The sequence below is a fragment of the Cuculus canorus genome, chromosome 14 (genome assembly GCF_017976375.1).
Source record: "Cuculus canorus isolate bCucCan1 chromosome 14, bCucCan1.pri, whole genome shotgun sequence".
Classification (NCBI taxonomy): Eukaryota; Metazoa; Chordata; class Aves; order Cuculiformes; family Cuculidae; genus Cuculus; species Cuculus canorus.
In genome coordinates this window covers 5,430,290-5,454,133 of record NC_071414.1, presented here as the reverse complement: position 1 = coordinate 5,454,133, position 23,844 = coordinate 5,430,290, and the positions used below count along the sequence as shown (strand labels likewise).

The 23,844-nt window shown below is 47.0% G+C and overlaps 1 protein-coding gene across 1 annotated transcript in view; it reads left to right on the top strand.

The window, feature by feature from the left end:
• The first annotated feature begins 353 nt into the window (after positions 1 to 353).
• The window catches only part of WWC1 (WW and C2 domain containing 1), a 71,554-nt gene continuing 48,063 nt past the window's right edge, over positions 354 to 23,844 (top strand). The window contains exon 1 of the mRNA XM_054079665.1: positions 354 to 748. Coding sequence (XP_053935640.1) covers positions 630 to 748 — 119 coding nt within the window. The 5' untranslated portion in view covers positions 354 to 629. The remainder of the gene's footprint in view (positions 749 to 23,844) is intronic.

The window sequence follows — 23,844 nt, the reverse complement described above, 5'->3', positions numbered from 1 at the left end:
GCAGCACAGTGTGGGCCTGTGCAGACCTGCACGGTGAGGATCAGTGCCAGGCAGTGTGGTGCTTTGCAGCGCTTTGTGGGGCTGTGCAGAGCTGCCCGGTGCGGTGCTTTGTGGTGCGGGGCTCTGCGTGGCAGTGCGTGGCAGTGCGGGGCTGCCCGGTGCAGTGCTTTGCGGTGCGGGGCTGTGCGTGGCGGGGCAGAGCTGCACGGTGAGGATCAGTGCCAGGCGGTGCGGTCCTTTGCGGTGCGGTGCGGGGCTGTGCAGAGCTGCGCGGTGCGGTGCTTTGCGGTGCGGGGCCGTGCAGGGCTGCCCGGTGCGGTGCTTTGCGGTGCGGGGCCGTGCAGGGCTGCCCGGTGCGGTGCTTTGCGGTGCGGGGCTGTGCGCGGCGGTGCAGAGCTGCCCGGGGCGCTGCGGGCGGAGCCTCCCCGGCCGGCATCCCCGGTGAGGGCGGGCCGGTGCGGCGAGGGAGGGCGGAGCCGCCCCGGGAGCCGCCGGCGGAGCAGGAAATGGAGGCGTGATCGGGCGGGCGCCCCGGGGATCCCCGCCGCAGGGCTGACCGCGGGCTCGCCCCGGCCCCGGCCCCCCCGCTCCCCGCCGTGCATGGGGCAGCGCGGCCGGCGGAGGGGACGATGCCGAGGAAGGAGCTGCCGCTGCCCGAGGGCTGGGAGGAGGCGCGGGACTACGACGGGAAGGTGTACTACATCGACCACGGCAGCCGCACCACCAGCTGGGTGGATCCCCGAGACAGGTGCGGGGCGGGGGGGGGGCGCCCGCCGGCGGGAGGTGGGGGCGTGGGGGGGTTGGGGGCGTGGGGTGATGCCCAGCGGTCGGTTATGGAGGGGGGATGCCCGCCGGTCTCTTGTGGGGGGGTGATGCCCGCCGGGCTGTTATGGGGGGGGGGGGGTGCCCGCCCGTTGGGGATGGGGGCATGGGGTGGGAGATACCGGCCGTTCGGGGGGGTGGGTGGGTAGGTGGGAGGATGCTCTCCGTTCGGGGATGGGGGGATGCCCCGTTCAGGGTGTCCCCGCCGCTCGCCCCGAGCCCCCGGCCGCTGGGCTCCGCGGGAGGGCGGGTGGTGCGGTCCCCGTGGGCTCCGGAGGTGGGGGACGGAGGAAGGAAGGTCGGTGAGGTTCGTGGTTGTTTTGGCCTTGGCATATTCTTACCCATCCCCAGGCATCTTGCAGGGTGTCCTTAAGGTGCGAGGGGGATGCAGGTGACATCACGCCGCTGTCTGCTCGGTGCTGGGGAAGGCAGGGGAGCCCGTCTGCCTCCCTCGGGTCACCCCAAGTCCCCGGAGCCGGGATGAACCGAGGCAGCAGGGTTGGAGAGGTGTCAGTGGGTCGTGTCTTGCATCCTGGTCCATCTCTTGCCGAGCATGGTGATGATGGAGATCGCTGACTTCGGGGAGCGTTTCTCATCGCCCCTGCCTGCTTTCTGCTTCCCAGGAGGCTCCTCTTGCTCCGAGGAGCTCTTCTTTCCTTGTATGGCTCACTTTAAAAGTCAAGAGAAGCAGAAATCAGCCTACTGTTCAAGACTCGGGTTGCTTTCCAAGCGGCTCTCTGTCTTAGCATGTCATAGTTCCATGCTTGAGGCGGTTATGGTAAGCCAGCGAAGGGCAGCTGGAGCATGCGGAAAGCTCAGCTGGATGGCTGGTGAAATCAGGACTTTGTAAGTTTTACAGTGAATGCTCTGTTAGCCAAAGTTCCCCAACGCACCGACTCAAAAGTCCATGTTGGTGAGCTGGGAATTCCAGCGATCTGAACATGTGGTTTCTCATGGATGAATTTTACACGCGTGCCCCATTTGACAGTGACCCCTTGTTGCGGGGGGCACCTAGTGCAACTTCGGAGTTTGTTTCCCTTTCTTCTCCTTCCTCCCACCATCAGTTCTTTGATGGGGCTTCCGTTGTTGGTGGGATGTCAGTACTTTGCCTTCTCTCCAGTCCGGTGGGTTTTTTTGCTAAGCATGGCAGTGAATGATTATCCAATTTTACAATATTTCAAGGAGGGTTCTGCATTCCAGGAATAATCCTTGTGCGTACTATACACAAATGTAGCCTGCTGCTGGCTCGGGGGGTTGGAACTTGTTTGGAGGCTTCTGTTTTGATAATGTGGTCAAGAAGAGCTAATAACACAGTTGTTTCAAGGTGTGTCTTCAACTGCCACAAGTCAATGCAAACTTAGCTTAGGAATGCCTTCCTGGCATCTTTATTTTGTTACAGAGCATAAAGACAAGTGAGAAATCTAATAGGCCTGATACGGGCTGGTAAAAATTCTTTGCTTGTCCTTGATAGGTGATTCAGATGTGACAGAAGGGACTAAATGAGTGCCTTATTTACGCATATGTACTGAGCTGTCTCAGAAACGCTACCCACACACCACTGTTAAAGGAGAATATTCAAACCCATACTGATAAGTCATATCACATGAGATACTTGTTCACATAGAAATACGCCAGAACACACATGGCCCTGAGGAGTTTTGCATCTGAGTCATCTTCCAGTCGCCCTACCAAGGAAACAAGCTGTATCGGACACTCCCCCTGAAAATCCTCAAGGTTTTGAGGAGTTTATTGATCCAGCAGTAGAACTAGAAGTGACGCAGCAGTAGCCCATCACCTAGGGGACCATGTGCTTCTCTGAGTTCAAACTCTGTTCTGGCATACTCACAGGAGCAGTTTCTCTTTCAACCCATTGCCACTGTCTGTGAAAACCAGCTGATGGAGAGTTTCTCATCAGCTCTGGGGATAACTGCTCCCTGCAGTAGTGATGTATGGTTTATGTGCTGCTTACTGGACTTTTAACAGTGTATTTTAAGTTTAAATATTTTAAGCGTAGCCTTTTACAAGTCCTCTTTAAAATTGCTGCAGCTCAGAGGTCGGTTTGGGTATTGGCTACAGGGCTCTGTGTCCTGTCTTTTACCCAATGAAAAGCAATAGATATTAGGAAATGTGGCTGTAAAACTGCAAGTCTGAGGGGTGTGGAGGAAGATGTATGTGTTAGGGCTCACTCTGAGCACAGTTGCTTGTCAGTAGGACTGATCAGTTTATTCAGGGAACAACAACTGGTAGCTAAAGATAGGATGCAAAGGTTTTTAAACCTTCCCTAAATCTTTCATTCCAGCTTAATTTAGTGGAAATAACCGTGAGCAGGGATATCATCTAGCTTCAGGGCATGGGCTTGCCCATTGTTTTTGTGACAGCAGGGTTTGTAGTTGTGCTGGTTGAGGTTGGTTTGATGGGCTGCTAGGGAAGCAGGTCTGGCCGGGGACACGCAGGGGGTCAGCAGCAGGAAAGGGGTGGCAGGGACTGCCTTGGGCTGGATGAAAGCAGAAGCTGAGCTGATGAAGGTGCTGGAGTTGGTGGTTTCCCAGCTCTTGTGAAATGCATGGGATGTTGCTGGATGCAGATGGGCTGTTGCTTACAGGGACCATTAGGCTTTGCCAGTAGGAAGCCACAGCATCTCATGGCATCTCATTCTTCTGTAACGCTGACTTGAGTGATGTTCAAGTGCCTGAAATCTTGATAGAAGCAACTGCAAGTTGGAGCACTCTTATTTGTGCCTTTTAAGGGTATACTAGGCTTCAGGGCAGTCCTGGGAAGCCTGTGGGTGTTGGAGCATTTTGGGAAAACGTCTAAGGTTATGTGAAGGATTTTGTGATTTAACTGTTACTGAACCTGTGGTATGGTATGACAGGAAAGGATCAAGGTATTTTGTAAGGAAGAATTTCTGGTTAAAAAGCTCTAAAGCCATTCTAGTGACCAGGTGGGGAAAAAAATCCCCACCTTACCGTCCTTTTCCTTGTGTAAAAGGAAGCTTCCACAGCTCATTTTTTTTTTTTTTTTTGTGGATTCATTTGAAATTGGATCATTCAGGACTTGGATGCAGTGTAATGGGATATCCCCTCACTGAGCTAGGGGAAGAAGCTCGTCATTCTGAGTTTTAAAAGCAAGCATGATCTTTCAGGTATGCACCAGTACACACCATTTGGTAGGACATGCTAGAGTTGTCTCAGTTACATTCTTAACACGGAGGGTGCGTCTGCAGCGTAAGCTGCTGTGCTGATGACCAAACAGCAAATAAGAATGGTGTCGCAGAAGCGTAAGCAGCAACAGCTGCCTGTTCTTAAACATCACTGTGAATCAGGAATTGTACCAGCAGGATGCCCTGGATGAGATTTCTGCTTTCATCAGATGTGAGAGTTAGAGGAGGGTATCTAGGTTCTGGTGGCTGTGCTGTCCCTGTGTTCTCTAGACTGGGTTAGGGGAACCTCTACTCTCAGATTATCTTGGAAGAGGAGAGCTTTTTCTCTTGTCCTTGCCTTTCAACCCAGAAGCTTCCTGATTGTGCTGAGGATCTGGAGAAGCCTGATGACCTGTTGTACTCTCCAGTGTTTGCGTGCTCTTCCTACTCTCCCTACCGGCATGGTGGTGTAAGCAGAATTTTCTGGGTTATTTTTGATAGAGCTGACTGCACTTCTTGTTTAACCCTGATCACTGGACTCCTGTTGAGTGCAAGGTAGTGGTGTAGGAGCACTTGTAGTTTCAGTTTGGGGAAGCTACTAAGCAGCAGCAGATGTTTTCGGTTTTGGGAGGCAGCAGTGCTTCAGTTGGTGGCCCTTCATTTTTTGAAGGCTCTTATTGCTGTCTAGGGTTGGAAACATTTATTAAATGAAAGCCCAGATTCTAGAGTTACTCCTGAAATCCTTTCTTGCTCCTTACGGAGGTTTTTCCAGTCTGAACTTCCAAAGGAAAACTTTGGTAAAGAGAATTAAGGAAGAGATTTGCCAAGGTTCAGGGCCAGTATGTGCCAATGTATGTTTTGTCACATGAAGACCTTGTGCATTTAAAATAGTTAGGGCCACCTGTTTTCTTGGGAAGGCTGAGGTTCGCTGAGCCTGAGGGTCTTGGTGAAGAAAAGCTAGGCATGCTCCATATAGACCACAATCATCTAGCCATGCCCCTCTAGGTCTGCCTTCTAGGCCTGATGTGAAATACTGCACAGTATTTTTTCTCCTCTGCATTATTCTAATCTCCAAGCTTTTCAGCCCCAATCTACTGCACACACTTGCTCTCCAAACTTCCTGCATCAAAGATTTAGAAAAGTGAGCATCGTGCTAAACTCTCGTATGTGAGCGACCACTACATTGATTATTTGCCTATAGAATAACTATAATTGCTGGAATAAAGCTAAATATAGCTAACTTAAATGCAGGACTTTTTCAAAGGAAAAGGGGCTCAAGGAAGGGAGGGCAATAAAGAGCAGCAAGAATAAGAGAAGCTGTGCTTTTTTGTAGATGACAATCAGTAAGCGTAAAAAGAAGAGTGAAAAATTCTCAAAGATGGAGCATTTCCCTTCCCTAGGTTTTCTCTTTCATCCCTGGCAGCAGCGTGGGTCATACTGCTGAAGGCTGCTGGTTTGATGCCTGCTGATGCCTTTCTTTACTGATAGCTGGCCAAACACCCTGTCATATGTATGTGAATCTGCTGCTTTCTCGTGTTTACATTCCCCCAAAATAGCTGATTATTTTATAAAGAACAGACAGTTCAGTGTGAGCCCACAGAAGCCGTTGATAACAGTTTTCCATGAGTACAGAAGTGAGTGACAGAAATGCAGTCTTTACAGTCATCTCAGTGCCATCTCTGGGAACAGGTGTCCTCATGTGTAGGACTTGCTCTGGTCTTACTTTTTTTTTTCACAGTAAATGAAAATAAATTGGTTTAAGGGCTAATGTATTGGGAGAGAAGGGCAGCAAGTAAGATTATTGTGATATTTGAATTTTTTTTTAGTTTATTAACATCGAGAGTTTTCCAAGACAAATTAACGCAGGCTGTACCTGTCTTTGGAAAAAGTGGATTGGAGCTGAAATCAATCAGATTTCTTCAGTTATAAAAAAAATCAGACTGTATTATTTGGGTGTTTTTCCCCTGAGACTTCCCAGACAAATCCTGCGTTTGGATGTACTGATGGCTTTGGAAGCTGCAGGGACCGGCTTAAGAGGCAGTGTGTGCCCCCTCCACTCCCATCATCTCACTTTGAGCTGGGGAGGGTAGCTGAGAACAACAGTTATGGTGCTTTTAAACAAGGGCATCACTGCTAAAGTTGTGGTAGGCATACACGTGTAGTGACAGAGGATGCCGGCAGTGACTTCAGAACTATTAAAAGCATTGTGTTCTCTTGCTCCCATATGGAACATGAAACAAATGAAAAATGCAAAGCTTTGTTCAGCTCAGCAGCTTTTTAATGCATCTTGGGGAATTTGGAGTCTTAAAAGATCACAACTGCTTTTGAAGAAAACTCTGTAAATCACGTTGTTTAGAAATATGTAGGTTGAGCTTCATCTGCTCTGGCAAGGTCATCTCGCTCACAAGATCTGTCCTTTAATTTTCCCTCAAAGGCTGAGGGCTTGTGAAGTTAGTGACGCTGCTGCAGACTGGAAACTTATTTGGCAAGGGGATCAACAGTCATCCTATGTAGGTCATGTATCTTCATACTGAAGTTAGTTATCTTGATCTCCATGCAGAGGAATGGCAAGAAACGGGCTAGCAAATCCCAGATGTGAGTATAGCAGGGGAGAGGTGGGTGCTGTGCTGGTCATAGGTGCTCTGTGGTGGTGCTGATGGGGCACTGGAAGCTGCTGGAATGCTGGAGCCACGCAGGAGCAAGGTGCAGAAATGGGTCTGGCTGAAAAATGATATTTTACTGTCTGGGATTATTTTACAGAAACAGTTGATGTGGGTTGTGTGTGCTTGTGCAGAAACTTGTGCTGGCACAGCTGGGGCTGAGCGGGAAGTGAGGAAGTGTGGGAGTGGGGCTGGCTCTGGTGCCAACCCGGGAATGCTGCTGAGGGTGCACTTGTGAAACTGTCCCAAGGCACTTGACCTGGGCAGGCTCTCTGCCAGCCCAGCCTGGGAGGTGTTCCCAGAGCTGGGGTGCTTAGCTTTGCCTTGCCATTTCTGACCGAGTTTTACTTGTGCAGTGGATTTTCACTTGGTGGAGCCCAGAGGAACCCAGCAGCAGGATAAAACTTCTCCTAAGGGAGTCATCTGCGCCAGCATCTTCATAACTAGAACTGTTACGGGCAGATGAGTTTGCAGCAAACTTTTCTATGTCTGAATCTGATTTATGTGCCAGAAAATTTATTGGAAGCCACGGGAAGACTTGTCTGGAAAACTTTAATGAAATAACTTGTACATAAAGCAGTGATCTGTGCTAGGTGGCTGAGGGTGGTCCTGTCACTGACTTGCCGCAGCACCTTTTGAGCCTGGGCTCTTATCTTGGTTACAGGAGGAATCTATTAGTAAATGATTGATTCATATTCTGTGCTCCTGAAGGTGACTGCACGCTGCCAAGACTAGCCTTGCACTCTGCTCAGCATGCCAAGGAGCGTCACCGCCCCATGGCACATTCCTGCATGCGTTATGGGAACCCTGCTGATCTCCCGCTCTGGCAGGGTTGGAATCTGCTGGGCTTGGCTTGACACTCGGTTGTGTCAAGTGCAGGAGAATTTCAAGCTTCTCTCAAAGAGGGAGAGAAATGCAGCTGGCTTGGGAAAGCCTTGCGGATGTCCTCCTGCAGACGTGCAGGGGGGTAGCTGCCTAAACCTGGTGGCCTTGAATGCCCCACCAGCAGGACAAGTGTTATTGAAAAAATAAACTAATAAAGGGCTGGCAGCAGCTTGGCAAAGTCAGGCGGAGGTGTGTGGGCTGGTGCTACTGCACACACATACGACAGCTATGTAGATCGACCACTTCCTTGGAGAGAAATACTTTTTATACTGGCTAGCTGCCATTCATGAGACTTGTTTAGTAAGGTTACGTGCTTTCCTTGTGTTAATGAAGACTTAGCTTCAACTGTTCAAATAAAACCCAGAGTTCTTGTTCACAGAGCCTAAGGTTACTGCTCCCCCCTCCCTTTTAAGCCACATGCATAGATAATTGGCTGAACAAACAAGAGACAAAAGTGCTCCCAATGGAATAATAACTGCTTTTCACTGCCACTCATCCAGTCAAGTGACATCTGGAAGACTCTCTGGATAGTCACAGAAGGTTTGGTATGTAACAGGAAGATGCAAAGAAGCCAAATCCTACAGCTGTCTCTTCTGCGGTTTTTCATGCTTTTGGACGGGTTCTGCTGGCTTGGTTCATTCTCTGTTTGTGCTGGTACTTACAGCTTCCACCCCAGCCACAATGTTCTGCAACATGAGTACCCAACACATTTAAAAAGCAGATGAATTGCTTTCTCAGTCGTATAGAGGTGCTGTGGGGATTAATTAGTTCTGACAAAGTGCTTTCTGGCTGGGATGTCAAACTGATGTTTCAGGACTAATGGTATTGTTCAGTGAAACTACTTAGTTCTCCTCAAATGCCTAATCACTGTTTTAAAAGAATTTACTCTGTGGAGGGAAGCTTTATTGATTTAAAGCATGCAATCACCAGTATCGATTTGCAAGAGGCAGTCATTCATATCTGCTTTATGCAGAGTTGAGATGTAGGGTGGTCGCATAACTATTTTGAACTAAAATGTGAGTGAAGCTATTGCTTAAATGGCCCTGCAACAACTTGCAAATCTCTTAGGTGACTTAAAACTGGCTTAAGAGTCTTGTACTTAGAACCAGGGCTGCTGCTTGCTAAGGTGAGGGCTTTCTGCTTTTTCGTCCTTTACAACTCTACCACAGGGTGGATGGCCTACAGAGTGACCAAAATGATCTTCTGGATGCTTAGAGCAGCACAGGAAAATGTAGGTAGCCCCAGAACTGCTCTGTAAAGCTCTGCTGTGGATAACGTTGCAGTTAAGTTTGGTTGCGCCAGGCACAGCTTTTGATTTCATGTTGCAGCTGAGCCTCTGCAAATGCTAGAAGACATGCTGGTGGCCCATCTGCACAGGCTGTCCCCTTGTGCATGCAGCCTCCAAGCCATCTAGTGCATGAGTTCTGTGGGATGTCCTTCGAGAGGCTCAGGCAGGTTAGCATCACGGCTTGGCAGCAGCTTTCTGTTGGACGGTTGACACCTAACTCCTGAGTGAACGGGAGGGGTCATCTCACTGACAGCTTCATCCCGGACACTTGAAGTTCTCATAGTTGGGCTGTTTGAAAGATTGAGTGCTTTTTGAACTGCTTATGCAAATTATTTCAAAGAGAATTTGGGTGGGGATGATAATGTTAAGTATTTGACTGTCATATGTGATGCAGCTTGGCAAATTATCCAGTCTGTTTCCTATGAAGTATCTCAGGCTGGTGGCCCGTCTTGGGTGGTGCTGGGTCAGCCAGCCTGATTCAGAACCCCTTTAGGAGCTGGAGTTCTCCACATTCGCTTGGTGGAACTGGCTTGCTCTGCAGCTGCTGAAATGCCATGGAGGAGGCACGTGGGTGGGAGTGGGGAAGCAGGCAGCACCCCAGGAACAGGATAAGGGGGGCTCCTTGTTGCCTGCATGGCAATACTGCACCTGCGTGTTGCGTGGTGCTCTGCAGCTGAAACCTCCGCTCACCCCAGTGCCTGGGGGAAACCTTCAGCCTGTCTGCTGCCTGTTATGTAGGTCTCCTCTGGTTCGCTAGGGGTTTATTAGAATTTCCGAGGCAGCATATGTGTGTGCTGTTCTGCTGCCTCTTGTGTCTCTGAGGTTGGAGATGGGACAGTTCTGCTGCAACAGCGCACACAGGGTGTGGTCTGTGCTGAGTTTGTGATGCTGGTCCTAGTTTTGAGCAGCTGTTAGGTTGTTGCAACACTCTTTAGACTAACTTTTGATGTTTTGACCTGACCTTTGTTCAGAATGGTGCCACTGCTGTTCCTCAACATCTGATGTGACTTTAGCTCAGTCTTCTGGTTGCTGCTTATGACTTCTGCTGTTTGGACGGGAAGAGAGAGGCTCTGCTGGCCAGAGATCTTGCTGCTTTGGAAGGTCTGTGATATCACAGCAGCTGCTTCGGTGTTCTTTATATGATTTTTCCAGATGCTCCCTGCGACTGGTGCTAATGATGCAGCCTCATTGACTGCTGTTGCTCTGAATAAATTCCTGTATAGCAGGGATGGAAACTTTTCTCGAGGGAGAACTTGGTATGAAAAGGAAATATTTTTAAGATAAAATGGTAAGGCTTATCTAAATTAGGATGACCTGTACGATATATAGCATTGCAGGTAAGCTTTCCATATTGAATTGCGTTTTTTAAAAAAAACTTCTAAACATGAGTAACACTTCTGTATTGTAGAAGTTTGGCATGGTTTCGCTTGAAGTCAAATTGGCACTTTGAATAAACTTTTGTGTTGGGGCATGTATATAGTGATACTGAGGTGTTTTTTATTAGTGGTATATGTTAACCTTGCAGTGAATAAGGAGGTTAAACTCTCTGTTCAGTGTATTATTCAACATTTCTCAGCATCTGATCTGTCTTCACTTCAGTTGTTAGTTCACTCACTTGCTTAGATTTTTCTGAAATTCCTTGAAGTTATCTCTACATCCAACTAACTGAAATAGCTTATCAGCCAGCAAGATAGTAAGCCAGACTTGCAATTTGTTTTGTCTTGTGTCGTGAGTATATCACACCACAGGATCAAAGTTAATCTGTTGCCTTGATGGGACACTGAATATTTAATCCTTACATGGACACATGCATAGGCTTTAGGCTGTTTAACAATTAGTTCTCAAAATAAGTTTTCCTGTGTTCTAGACACACAGATTCATCTCCTTACAGTCCTCAGAGAATGTTATTCTGTCTTATTTGAACCTATATAGCAGGAAAGTGAAATATGGCTACTACCGTGTCCCATGGCACGCTGTGGCACCAAGGTTTTGCAAGATATCTTAGACTTTCTAACTTGCCTATATTTTGCTTTTCAAATTTGAATGTAGAAGCTTCCAGATTTACCTTAAATCCAGTCTGTCAAATATCAGCGTGGTATCTTTTCAGTTGAGATGCTCTGTCATTGTGAGTAAAAGTAGATGCATCGTCCCTGCCCATTTCAGGGTTTGGAACCGGATGATTTTTAAGGTCCCTTCCAACCAAAACCTTTCCATGACTTACGATATGTCATCTGTTAATTAGTCACAGACTATGCTATGACATTGCTAGTTTCTCTCGCAACTGGTGTATTAGTAATTCAGTTCAGGAGGTACCTACGGTCAGTCTTTGCCTGATGCTAAGGGAGTGATAACTTCCTTAAAGCATATGTTTGCTTGCCTGATCTTATATACTTCTTGGGCTCTACTCCTCACTTCTTTTTTAATACTTCCTTTTAGAAGAATGTGTGGATGGAAAGGGAGGAGTATGTGGCCCAAGAACCTGGCTCAGTTATTTCCAAAGCGGTTGCATGGTTAAAAATCTCAGTTTGCAAGGACAAATTTGCAGCTGAACTGGTCAGAGAGAGCCCTCCACTCAGGTTTGTTTCCATATGTCCTTTGTAAATGCCACTCTTATCCCTAAAGCAAATGATCTGTGATCTGTGTTGAATTTTCTCATCTGTATTCTCTATTTGTCCAGTAATCTGTAGCTGCTGCCTGGTTTTTTGTCTATCTGCTTCCCAAGCACAGGCTGCTGCAGGTTTGGGTGGTAGTTGTGACAGCTTGTGTTGCGTCTTCTGCAGTTTAGATGGGCTGGTGGTCCTTTCTAGCGCTGTCACTATGACGCTGAGGTCAGGTGCTGTGGTGGCTCTTCCTTCCCATTGGAACAATATTCCTCGACAGTTGGATGAAGACCTGACTGCAGCTGAACATGCTGCAGTTCACGGCCTTGTTTAGATGTTTGAACACGCAGTGACTATTTGGGGGTGGGAGGACTTGCTCTTGTGTCAGGTCATGTCCCATTGTGTCTCTGTGGCTGCTGCCCGAGTCCTTGTGTTCTGTGCTGCAAAGCAGCGATGCTGGACTGGGACTCGATGGTGACAGTGGGTCCTTGAAAGAGGAAGGCAGCTGGTGCAGTTAATTCCTCAGTGTTAAGGGGTTTGCTCCGTAGTAACAAAAATGAGAACAGTCCAAGTGGCAATTCACCCCAATAAACACTGTGCTTGGAAATATGCTTGCGACGCTTCTGGCAGAGTGCTTCGTGTCGGTGGGTGTCTTTGCAATCAGATTTGTTACAGAGTAGGTTTGCAGAGGAATAAGCTCTATTCAGTTGTTTTAACAATGACCTCTAAAGACATTGTTTGAATACTTCCCTGGATTAGCTGGGCAGATGTGTGGCAGCACCTCTCCAAATGACAATAGTGCCTCTTCCCAAATAAGACAGACTGAAATGCTGCTTTGATCCAGGTGCTTTGTGACCAGCCTGGATACCTGATGAAAGATGTAGGGAATAATGGAGTTATGTCAATATAAATGAAGGTTTTTACAATAAGAGTTTTATTTATCTTGCTTCCTAGATGCTTATGGAGGATCTACTTCCCCTTAGCTCTTGTCTGCAGTCAAAGGCGAGCTGTTCACCTGTCACTTCACGCCCTTGTGTTCCCAGCTCGGATGCTCAGAGTGTGCCTTTTTCCAGGGATTGTTGCTTCTGCTTTCACAAGCTGTATAGCGCTGTTGCTCAGTCCTCCTGTGGCCGTGCTTAAAAGCCTTTCATAAAGTGAGCGTTTTGCCTGATGGGAGAAGGAGGTTTGCAGAGTTTAAAAAAAGGCAAGAAGTACACTGTAGATAATAGATTCCAAATATGCAAATTTGTTTAAGCAACTCCTTAAAATGAAGGGAGGGAGGAAGGAATTGAAGATTAAAACCTGTGTTTATATACATGTAGAAGCTGGAGGCAAAGCAATCCATTCATAAATATACAATAGGATTTATGTCACCGTGAGAAGTGCTACATGCATATTCATGTGTAATTTGCAAATCCTTTAGTGATTAAATACTTTACTCCAAACTCTAGAACTAAATAACCTCCTTGTTGAAATGAGATGTCCAAAGGCTCTAATGCTTCTCCAGTGGAGGGGAAAGGCTGGGTGGTGTAATAGATCTGATACTCTTAATTTTCATTCTATTAAAAGGTTTCTGGTGTGCTTTGGGCATTATTTCATTAGGATAATCAGTAAGTCTTGAACAAAACATGTGAAGCAGACCTGCAAGAAACATTGTAAAGCTTATCATGTGAAGAAAAGCAAATAGGCTTGGAAACTTGTTAGGATATTTTTCTCAGCTGATTTTAATGTCAAATACTGTTGTATAAACTTTCATATCCTAAGGAAGGAGACAGATGAGTAGTAGAGCTTGGAGTGCTGATGTCTGAAAGAAATAGCCTTTGTACAAGTGAAGTGAATTGCCTTTAAAGGGTGTAGCCTCAGTTCATCATCTATCACTAAAAAGAGAATAAGAATGCATTGTTGCTGATGCTTTTGGTTTTGAAAAGCTTTGAAGTACCATAGACGAAGTATAAACCTTCCAACATCGTGAATGGGGAAAAATACTGTTATAGAATAACTGTTTCCTGCAACTTGGGTTGTTATGGCTGGTGAGTGCGCTGTGACAATGCTGTTTCTGGGTAGGGTGATGCAGCTGGTTCATCCTGCCCTTGGGTCATCGAGTTAAGTGATACTCTGCTAACGGGACAGCAAAGGACAGGCATCCTGCTGAAAAAACTGTCCAGCCTATGATTCCAATACTAGCGTGGGAAGATAAGGCTGGGACTTGTCATGCAGGTGTGTTAAATGCTCTGTGCTTGCCCTTGCTTTCCTCACGGTGCTTTCACAGCTGGGAGCAGCAGGCTTGTGTCCTCTGTGGATTTGCACGCTTCTTTCCTTGTGCAGCATACTGGTGGTCAGGTAGCTTTGGGCTGTGGTGGCAGCTGATTCTGCATCGCTGTGGTCGGTTACTGAAGAACCGTAGTTCTTTTGGGTTGAAGTTATGCTTAATTCTTAGGATGGACCTAAGCATGTTCAGTTACATCGACCTAAGTTCTCTACCCTTTTGGAAAGCTGTCGTTTATTCTTGTATCTGGAGCATCACAAAGTGTTGCTTATTGTGTTCTCTCCTGGTGTTCTTGATGTCTCATTTTGGAATAGCTCTGTTTTGTAGCTTTGTGTTAGAAAGAATATAAAGTACATCCATGCTGGATGGGAAAAGCCAGCAAAGTTTTTGTATTCTTTCCTCCCCGCTGAGGTTAGTCCCTCTTTGAAAGCTGTGTTGTCTGATTTAGCTTTCCTGCTCCTGTTTTGTAACAGCCCGCTTCTGGGATGCTTTGATTCAACTGTACTAGAAAACAGGGCAAAGCACTCAATTCGCTAGGGACCATATTTATGTTTTTCTGGCTGGCACAGGTGTAACAAATTGCCCTTTTAGTCCTGTTTACTTGTTTTTCTTGTTCAGTCGCAGGTAGGTTCTGCCTGTTGGTGATCACAGAAGAGCCCTAGATTCCCTGTTGCTGTCTCGTGGTGTGATCAGAGAGGCATGTAGCAGAGGTGATGGCCCTTTGGTGCTTGGGGGCTCTGCTGTACGAAGCTGTACTTGGGTTGATTTGAAATGACGTTTCCAGGTAACTGTGAAAATGTGTTGCTTTTACAATGGGCACTGAGAATTTATCATCTGCCATGTCAGAGCATCAGCGCATCTGAGCTGGTGGCTAATCGCATAAGGGGTGAAAACAGCACTGGGTACTTGAAGAATATGAATTGGTTTAGTTTCATAGAAAGGGCAAAATTGGCGTAAACAAACCTAGTCTTCTTTAGAGTGAACCCTGAGTGGATGACTTCTTGTCTTTATGTGGTGGATACTTCACCTATCAAGCAGTTCAGATGGAGACAGAGGAAAGGCCGATGGGTGAGGCGTGATGTTTCTGGTCACTGTGAGGCTCTGTGAGCTGGGTTTGTGCCAATGTTTTCTAATATATATTAATTTGGAAAAATAGAAGCGATTAATTAACAAACCTCACTTTTTGAATGAGTGTTGCTCAGGTAGAGGCTGGATGGGGTGTGAATTTGACTTTTTTTCCCCGTCCATTTTAGTAACCACTAGTGATTCCCTCTGGATCAGTCTCAGAAGAGTGCAGTGAACCATTACTTACAGTATTGTAACCACTTGTACGTTTGCTGGTGTAAGGGCTAGAAAGCTTTGCCTTAGAGCTTGGTTGTGGCTGTGGTGCATCATCTAATCTTGTCCGCTCATGCTGCTGGAGGTCTGGCTGTGGGCCTGAGCTCAGGCTCTGCTGGCAGGGCTCGAGCAGGCTGGGGAGCGACTGAGCCTTCCCACCATGGGAGACGGCTGCTTCTCCAGCCCTGCTACAAAACCATGTCAGCTATCTGGCACACAGAACTGCTCTCCCTTTTTCTGATCACGGCTTCTGCTGCCGCAGTAAGCTGAAATGGCCCAAGGACTGTCTTTTGCAGCAGTGACCTTCCTGTAAGAAGTGGTTCCTCCTAGAAGTCCTGGCTTGCTGCTAAGCTGCAGTCGGTGCAGTTGTGCTGTTCTTGCTGGGCACTGGGGATGGAGAGCGTGCGTTCAGCCAGGCAGCCTTGTCACTTGTAGTTTGTCTTTCAAAGCAGTCAGCTTAAATATCAGATTGATGCTTTCTCAGTGCTGCACCGTGGGCTGTAATTCCATCTGCTGCAATGCTGTGAAGGTGACACCTAAAAAAGGTGCGTGCTTCTTTCTGGATGTCCTCTCTGCATCTTCTGCACGTGTAGCTGAAGGCACCGTTTTACCTGCATGTTGGCCTTGCTCAGCATGTGATTGCTCGGAAGCCCAGCAAAACGCTCGACCTTTTCCTCTGAGGTGCTATAAAGAGAGGTTTTCAATGTCATATTTCATTCATCCCAAACTCTGCAGTTTCTGCAATATCACTGTCCTTTGTCTTCTGTAGTCTGGAACAGTAGAAGCATCTGTTTATGCCACTGATTTGGCAGTTATTAGAAGGACATTGAATAAAGGACATTATTAATGGAAAGGAGGAGTGTTCAAAGACCTTTGCCAATAAGGTCTGTTTTTAATAGTTCTGCAGTTTGATCACTGGTTTTGGAATTTGATAGCAAATTGATTCGTTGGATCAGTCTGTAGGTTAACTTAAAGATATTGGACAAGGGCAACAGGACTTTTTTTTCTTTTTTTTTTCTGCCAGAGAATTCCAGCTTGGTCATTGTAGTTGAGATGAATTATAGATAATGATTTATTTAGGTGAGCTAATGGGAGTAAGTTAATATGCGTGTTGAGAATTCTACATTTGTTGTGTAGATGAGGTTTTTTGGGTAGAAAGTAACAAAATGGTCAATACGGTTAACTATTTGCTGAAAAAAACACTGGCATGGGAGTATAATCACATTCAGATGTTGATGGTGAAGTAGTACTCAGTTAAGCAGCAAATTTCAAACCTGTGGGCTCTCGTGGTGGCTTGCTTAAGACCAGATGTACAGTGCTATGAGGCACAATGTCACGTCCATTAAACACAGCTTTGACTTTAAAAGAAGGATGGAAATGAATAGCTGAGATATTTTAGGTAATTGCCTTGAGCAACAGTGATGGTTGTATTCTCGCAGCTTCAGTAAGTTCTAAACAAGCTACAGCTGAGGCTAGATCAGGCAATGGATGATTTGCACGGCTCCAGGTGTAGTTTGTCTGGAGAGCAGCACGCACGGCGTGTACAGGCTGTTCTCCTTGGTGCCTGCCCTGAGCTCTTGTCCAGGGAGTCTGTATACCTGCAGAATGCTGATTCCAGTGACACATCCCACCTCCTCGGCTGCTTTAGTTTTACCTGAAGAATCTCACTGCAAATACTGGTTTTCACTGAGTGAGAATTCAAATGGAGTTTTGCTCATTCAGCTGCTGTTTATCATTGGGCAGCTATAGAGGCTACAAAAATGGAATTATGGGGAAAACATGTTATTGAGGGATCTTAGAACAAAATTTTACACTGTCTGAAAAAAACCCCACATTTTTCCTTTTTTTTGGGTGGGTGGAAGAAGGGAAAACATAGCTGAGGTAAGCTGGACAAGAATGTCTTTCTAACGATGTTGGCTATACAGGATTTGGATCGTGCGTAGGGAAGACTGGCTTTGAAGTAATTTGTATTTCAGAGCCTTGCTTCTTAAATTTCAAGGAAAGGTACTATTTAAGGTAACTGGAAATGAGATGAGAGCGTCCTAAATGTATAGAGAGACGTCTTGTTCCAGAATTTGACATCTCTTGACATGCGACTATCTCCTTGTGGAGGTCGGCTTGGAAATCCAGGGGCGGTGATTTAAATAGTCAAATTTGTGAGTGCTTCCTTGTATGAGCAAGGTAGATGTGTAAGAGTTGCACATGGCAATTTAGTTGCTAATTAACTTGGCTCTTAAGCAAGGCTTTTTGGGAAGCAATGCTGCCTCTTGTCCTGTTCCCCTCAGAAAGGCAGGGTGTGCTCTGACTGATGTCCCTGCTGACCCAGGGCGTTTCAAGCCTCCCAAGAAAATCTCAGGAGTGAAATATATTGTACATTAAAGCACTTGCAGATCTTGTGACTTCTTTGTTAGGTTGCTCTCCAAGGAGGCCTTATTTTGTGCAGAGATTGTAGGGGTATCTACACCATCCTCATTTCCTGGTTACATCCCCTGTGTGAAAACTGAAAAGGAGAAAATACACTGTTACAGACGAGCAGGTGCTGAGGCTTGATATGGTATAAAGGAAGATGTGATTTCCCACTGTGCTGGGTTTGTGTGGTCTCTACTAGATTTTGAGAACTTGTTTTGACTAACTTTTTTTTCTAAGACAAACCTGAAACTCTTCAAGTCGATGCCTTCTGCTGCTTTCCCTGACTTGTAGGGAAGAGAAATGTGTGAAAGTGGAGGTGGTTTGGCTTGACTCGTTACAAAGCCCCTAAAATAATACTGTATGCCTTATGCACCAAATGCTTAGAACCTTCTGTTTTGGAGTTTATGTTAAATAGTCAGGCTAAATGGCAATGCACAGAAGGTAAAAAAGGAAAATTGGGTGTGGAGTACATCCCTTTGGAAGTATGGTGAAGTAAAGGTGTAGGTATATATAAGATTCCTTAGGACAGGGCTTTCCATAGGATGGAACCGTGCTGTGGGGGTGAAGCCAGTTGAATTAGAGGGGGTAGAGCTCACCTGCAGATAATGTTGGATATTTGTATATCTGGGAAGCTGCGTGGGGTACGGAAGGGGCTGCCGAGTGCCTCAATGGGGTGCTCTGGAGAGAGCAGTTGTGTTGTATTTGGTCTGTTGGAAATCAGCGGGAGCAAAATTGGACGCTAGCAAATAAGGCCAAAATGACTGAAGGGAAGAGCCGGCGTCTCTGATACGCCGTGGCATTATCTGTCTGGCAAACACTGAGGGCAGGGATCTCCATCTGGCGTGGGCTCGGCTCTCGAGGAGTGGCTGCTGCCATAGGAACCGAAGTCCCTGCCTGCCGGAGCACCAGGATCCTTCTGCTGGGATTAAACCCGGGATGGCCACATTATGGCAGCTAGAATTCCTGGCTCTGATGTTGAGCTTTTTATCTTCCCAGCCCATCACCTGCACTGCACTGCTTTTTCCTTGCTAACATCACTCTTACAGCTTAAGAATAGGGCTTAATATGTCACGTTGTACTGCGCTTTCAGATGCTTGGAGTCGGGGGGGAAAAGGGGAAAAAGGACTTCAGACATCGTTGGGGAAGCAACCGGGGGTCACGCGCAGCCAGTCACTCTGGCAGGGCTCAACTTTGTATTCAGATGCGCTGGCTGGCGAGCTGCAGACATTCCAGATACTTGTGTTCATTTTGGCTGTATCCAGGCACGCACTCACAAAGAGCAAGATGCGTGCAGTGAAGTATAAATCCCGTCCTCTAATGGCTCAAAGCACCGTTGTGTGCCCATACATGCTTAACAGATTGTATAATTAGCTGGCTTTGTAAGCAGGCAGCATGTATGATTCTTCAGTAGTTATCTGGGAATCTTGTGTGGCGTGAGGAGTGTCTGTGGGTCCTTAAGCTTCTTGTGTCCGATGACTGCTGGGTAGAGAGGGGCTGCATCCCCTGTGCCCAGAGCAGAGGGTCTTCCCAGGCCCAGCGCCATCGCCTCTGCCTTTCTGCCGAGGCCTGGGCTGGCAGGCAGCTCTTCTGCCCTCGGCTGCCAACGCCAGGCTGGTTTGGCCGCCTGCTCTGGGGCAGCGCGGAGAGGGGCTGCCCCGAAGACGGGCTCACCCGGCGGTGTAGCCGTGTGCTTCAGGATGCACAGCTAAAGCCCTTCTCTTGGTCCCATGAGCTTGATGAGGTTTGGGCCCAGGCTGCAGCCTGTCTTTATATGAAATATTTAATTCAGAAATGTTAATCCTGGAGATCACAAGCCTCGTTGCAGAGTTATCCCGGCCCTACGGCAGAGGGGCTGCCAGACCCACGGGCAGAGCAGCCGCTGCTGCGGTGCTGTGCCTGCTTGCTCGTGGATGAGAAGTTTTGCTAAACCCCTGGAGCCAGCCGGGAGCAATGTGAAGCCTGGGGTTTACTGCTGCAGAGGAATGCGACAGGTTATGCCGGCATCCCGGAGATGCGGAGGGTGGGAATGTGCAGCAGGGCCCAGGGCTGCGTGCTTGGGATTGCACTGGAGCCGGGGAGGAGCCAGGGGGGAAGTGAACATGACCTTGAAAATCCTTATTGAGATGAAAAGGTGCAGTCAGCGAGCACATTTCTCGGCCGGCTGTGCAGTGCGGCGCCCGGCTGGGCTGACCGCGAGTGCTGCGCTTGCACAGAGCTCCAACAAACAGCTCCTTGTCGTGTATCCAGGAGACTGCTTCCTGCAGGTGGCAGAGCATCCATCAGCCCTGTGGCAGGGTTACCATAATATACAGGTGTGCACAAATCTAAGGCACCAGCTTCTAAACTTGAACCCTTTCCATGCCCTTCATTAATAAGCAATAACGAGTCTGAAGGCAGTAGCAAGACTAAGTCTGGCAGCTGGAGAAGATGGGCCACTCGAGAGGACCAGTTTTAATTATGATTCCATAGAAGATGGAGCTCATCTGAGTTTGGTGCCCAGAAGTCCAGTGAGCAGCCAGGCAGCTCATCACAACCATCAAGGGGGGTTGCAGTTTTCCTCAGCGCTGCCTGTGTTCTTGACACTCCCCTGTCGCTGGCATGCTGTCAACTGCCGAGTCCCGCTAACCCAACTGTAAATTCACTCGGCAGAGAACTCGGTTACTCTTCAGTTGTGTTACTGAATGGGAGCAGCTTGTAGGAGGACTTGGAAGGTGTGACAGGGAAGAGCGGAGCTGCAGAGTGGGAAGAGAAGCCAGGAAAGGGTGCAAAGGGTGGAAAGTCGAAGAGATGCTTTTTATGGGGGCAACAAACCATTAGCCTGGCTCAGTGGTGTGGATGTGACACAATTCTTCCACCCTCCCTGGTAGCAGTGCCTGTGCTTGTACTGTCGCATGCTGATTCAGGTTCAGAAATCGCGTTGTCTGGAAATGGATGCTTTTCTAAAATGCTTTTTTTGGCTGCATTTAGTCCTGAGGTACATCCCAGGAAAGAGTCTAGCTTCACAGGTACAGATAAAACAAGCCTTTTAGTGCACAAAAGAAATCAACACTTGCTACGGTGACTCTGAATGTGCTGCAAAATAATAAATGCTGCATTCTTGAAGAAACCCAAGTATCTTTACAGCATCACTGTCAGTGTGGCACTTCTAGAATTGAGATTGTGCTGCAACTTTGGGAGGAGACATTTTTAACGTCAAGGGTTTTTTTTCTCTTGACAAGGATAGAACAAAACCTCTCTCTCTCCCTGGCTACGTGAACTTACTGTTGTGTGCAGTGTGATTTTTTTTTGTGAAGAGAAATTCTGGTGCTTGCCGCTATCTGTTAGAGAATTCTTTTCTAGATGCTTAGCTTAGAGCTTTGGGGCAAAAACCTTGTCTTGCTTATTAAAATTTTATCAGGTTTAGAGGATCTAGGTGTGTGCAAGGAATTTGAATGGGTGCTAATGATCTTGAAGTCTGTTTTCAACTAGTGTGGAACAGGGTGGCCAAGCTCAGGGAGATGGAGCTTGGACCACTGCCTGGGACAGCCCATTGCCTCTTATAGGCAAAGACCCATCTCCTAGTTGAATGAGCTGAATTGACTTGCTGAGGAGTGCAATGAGTAGCCTTGCTATCACCTCTGCTTTCCTGGAAGTAGTATTGGATCTTGTTGAGTGGTGGACATGTCGAGGTTGGTGGGCTGGGTTACAGACAGTATGCTGCACTCCCACAGCCAGTTCCTGAGCCATGCATGGCATGGCATGAACACATAATTTCCCTCAAAACTGGTGGACTTGCTAGGCAGCTGCTTTGTTGATGCCCTAGTCGGGTTATACTTCATTAAGGCTAATGTAGCATCTTTGGTTTTCCTTTTGAGGTTATTCCCCTTGTAAGGCTGGGATGAAATGCAGCAATGAAATTGTTACATGGAGCAATTAGCATGGTGGTATTGAACGTGGTGTCTTGGCAGTCTCTCCTCCACAAGGCCTTTAGAGCAAAACAGCTGTCAACCCATGGTAAAAGGCGATGCTTTCTCACACATGCACACGCATGCTTAAAGATGCCACCTTGCTTCCAGGAGGGAAGGAGCAGCTGTTCTGGTGTCACACGTACTCCAGCTGTGAAGACTCCCTATGAGATCTCCCTCACTGCCCCCAGACCTGGACTCTGGGAATTGCAAGTGGTGCAAGGAGCACCATCCCAGCTTCAAAGTATTACCGTGCTGGTATGTTTGGCTTGCCTGGGATGAAATGCATGCTTGTACTGAGCCTAAAGAAGGCTTTCACCTTAGTGGCACTGTTCTAGAGTCTTAGAAGTTTACAGTACCAAACACATAGTCCTTCTCCTAGTTTCATCTGAGCTGTGATCCCCAAGTCTGGCCTGTGCTTCTCAGCAAGTGGACTTTTTTTTCTGAGGCAAGTGCTGGGCATGCAGATCTTCTGCTTGTGCTGCTTTGGAGCTGGCAGGAGGTCTGCAAGTGGGCTTTAAGCTGTGCAAGATAGTCAGGGAAGGGGAATGGAAGGGTTGAGTGGTATTATAGCTTCTATGTTAAAACAAATATCAGCTGTTGGCAAAATATGTTGGTAGCGGATCATTCAAATTAAATGATGTTGGTAAGAGTAAATCAATTGAACTCACTTGGTGATGCAGATCTCATTTTTGCTGTCCTCAAATGATCAAGCAAACTTCAATAGCTGTTGATTTGTATTGACTCCCCTGCAATGAGTGAAGTACTGAGCTGTATTTTGTGCTTTGTACAGTTCTGCCTATAAATGTAGTTTGGAATAATTTCTTTTTTTTGCTTAACTACATAGTTAATCGAGGATTACTTTGGGTGAAAAAAGGTGCTAAACCTATTAGCTTTATACTCCTGTTTTATGCTTCTTACTTTTCACATCTAAAGCTTCATTCTTCTGAGGTTGTTCTAGACATCTGTTCTTGTTTTGACATTTCTGTTTATTTTTATACAGTGTGACTTTTCAAGAACTGAGAAGGCATTGCATCAACGCTAAAAGCAACAAGAGTAGATAGTCAAGCTGATATTATGAATTCCAACTGCATCCACAAGCTGAGTGCTGTGCAACCTGGGCTTTCTCCTCTTTGGAGCAGAAGTGAAGTGCTATACCTTCATTTCCAAAGGCCGTCTTCAGCGTTAACCTGCAGTGTCTGTTGACATAGTTGTTGTTTTCTCCTCTTGAAGGATACGGCATGGATTACAGTTTACAGGGCAATGCTTATGCTCAAGTCCATGTTCTGTACCGTGAATTCACAATTGCTTTGCAACTAGAAGGATTTTCGCTTCTGTCTTCTTCACCGCTCGAAGATCATCTTGACCAGGCCACTCTGATTCTTACAGGCAGTCAGAAATAGTCCCATTCTTACTTGGCGCTGAATAACGGCATTGAAGGGGCCTGTGACCGCGTTCGCTTGACGTGGTAGCTTCCTGGGTTTATAATGCAGGAACAGTGAGCAGGCAGTCCTACTAAAGCTGGTGTACAGAGTTAGCAATTAGCCCAGGGCTGGTAGGTGAACCAGGGAGCAGCGTACAAAGTATGTGAATGTAAAACCAGCTTTCCTTGCCCCTTTCCAAATACACTCCCATACTGGCGATGCTTGGACTCTGCGTTGGGTAGACTAGTGAGCCGACATGAGTCCAGTGATGCCATCCTAGGATGGTCTGTTTTCCCACTTCAAATGCCATGTGAATAAAGAGCACAGGAGCAGGCGGCGTTGCAGGAGGTATTAACTGTCATACTGCTCTTCTTCACTGTAAAGACAGAACATACTGCTTCTCAAAGAATTAAGGCTTTTAATCACCATACATGGAGTAAAAATTCAACGCCCAATAAAGTCAGGTTATGGAGTGAACCACAAATCTGTTCCCCTTTATAGACATCCTGACAATCAGCCCAGTACTCGGGCAGCTACCACTGTCCATGGGATAATGTGTTCCTGAATGCTCAGGTTCAGCTGTTTTTCAATGCTTGTCTCATTGCCAAAATCTCAAATTCTTATATTTTTCTGATAGTAGCTGTTGATTCCCTGCCATAAGAGCTGTGGGAGGGGCGGGATCTGCCCTATACACCTCTTTATCTTGAGGCATCTTGCCAGTGTAAACTGCTGCCACCCACTCCATAGACAGCCTTTCAGAGAAGTAGGACTGCAGGCTGCAGGAACAGAGACAAGCCTTCCAGTTCATAATCTCCCAAATATGTCAAGAAACTGGTCTAACTACTCCGTCGGGATGTTTGGTAGACAGTTTGTTTTCTCCTTAGTGTCAAGTGACCAGTCCTTCTCTTTAAGAACATTTGAACCTCTGAGTGAAGAGAGAATTGATGTGATTTTAGTTCATCTGTTGAGGCTGTGCAGGTGGAGATGCTGCTTCTCAGCCTAGAACAGCTGAAGGCAAACTTATTAACAACCTCAACTATTTAGAAGTAAAGGCATTTGAATTACTTGT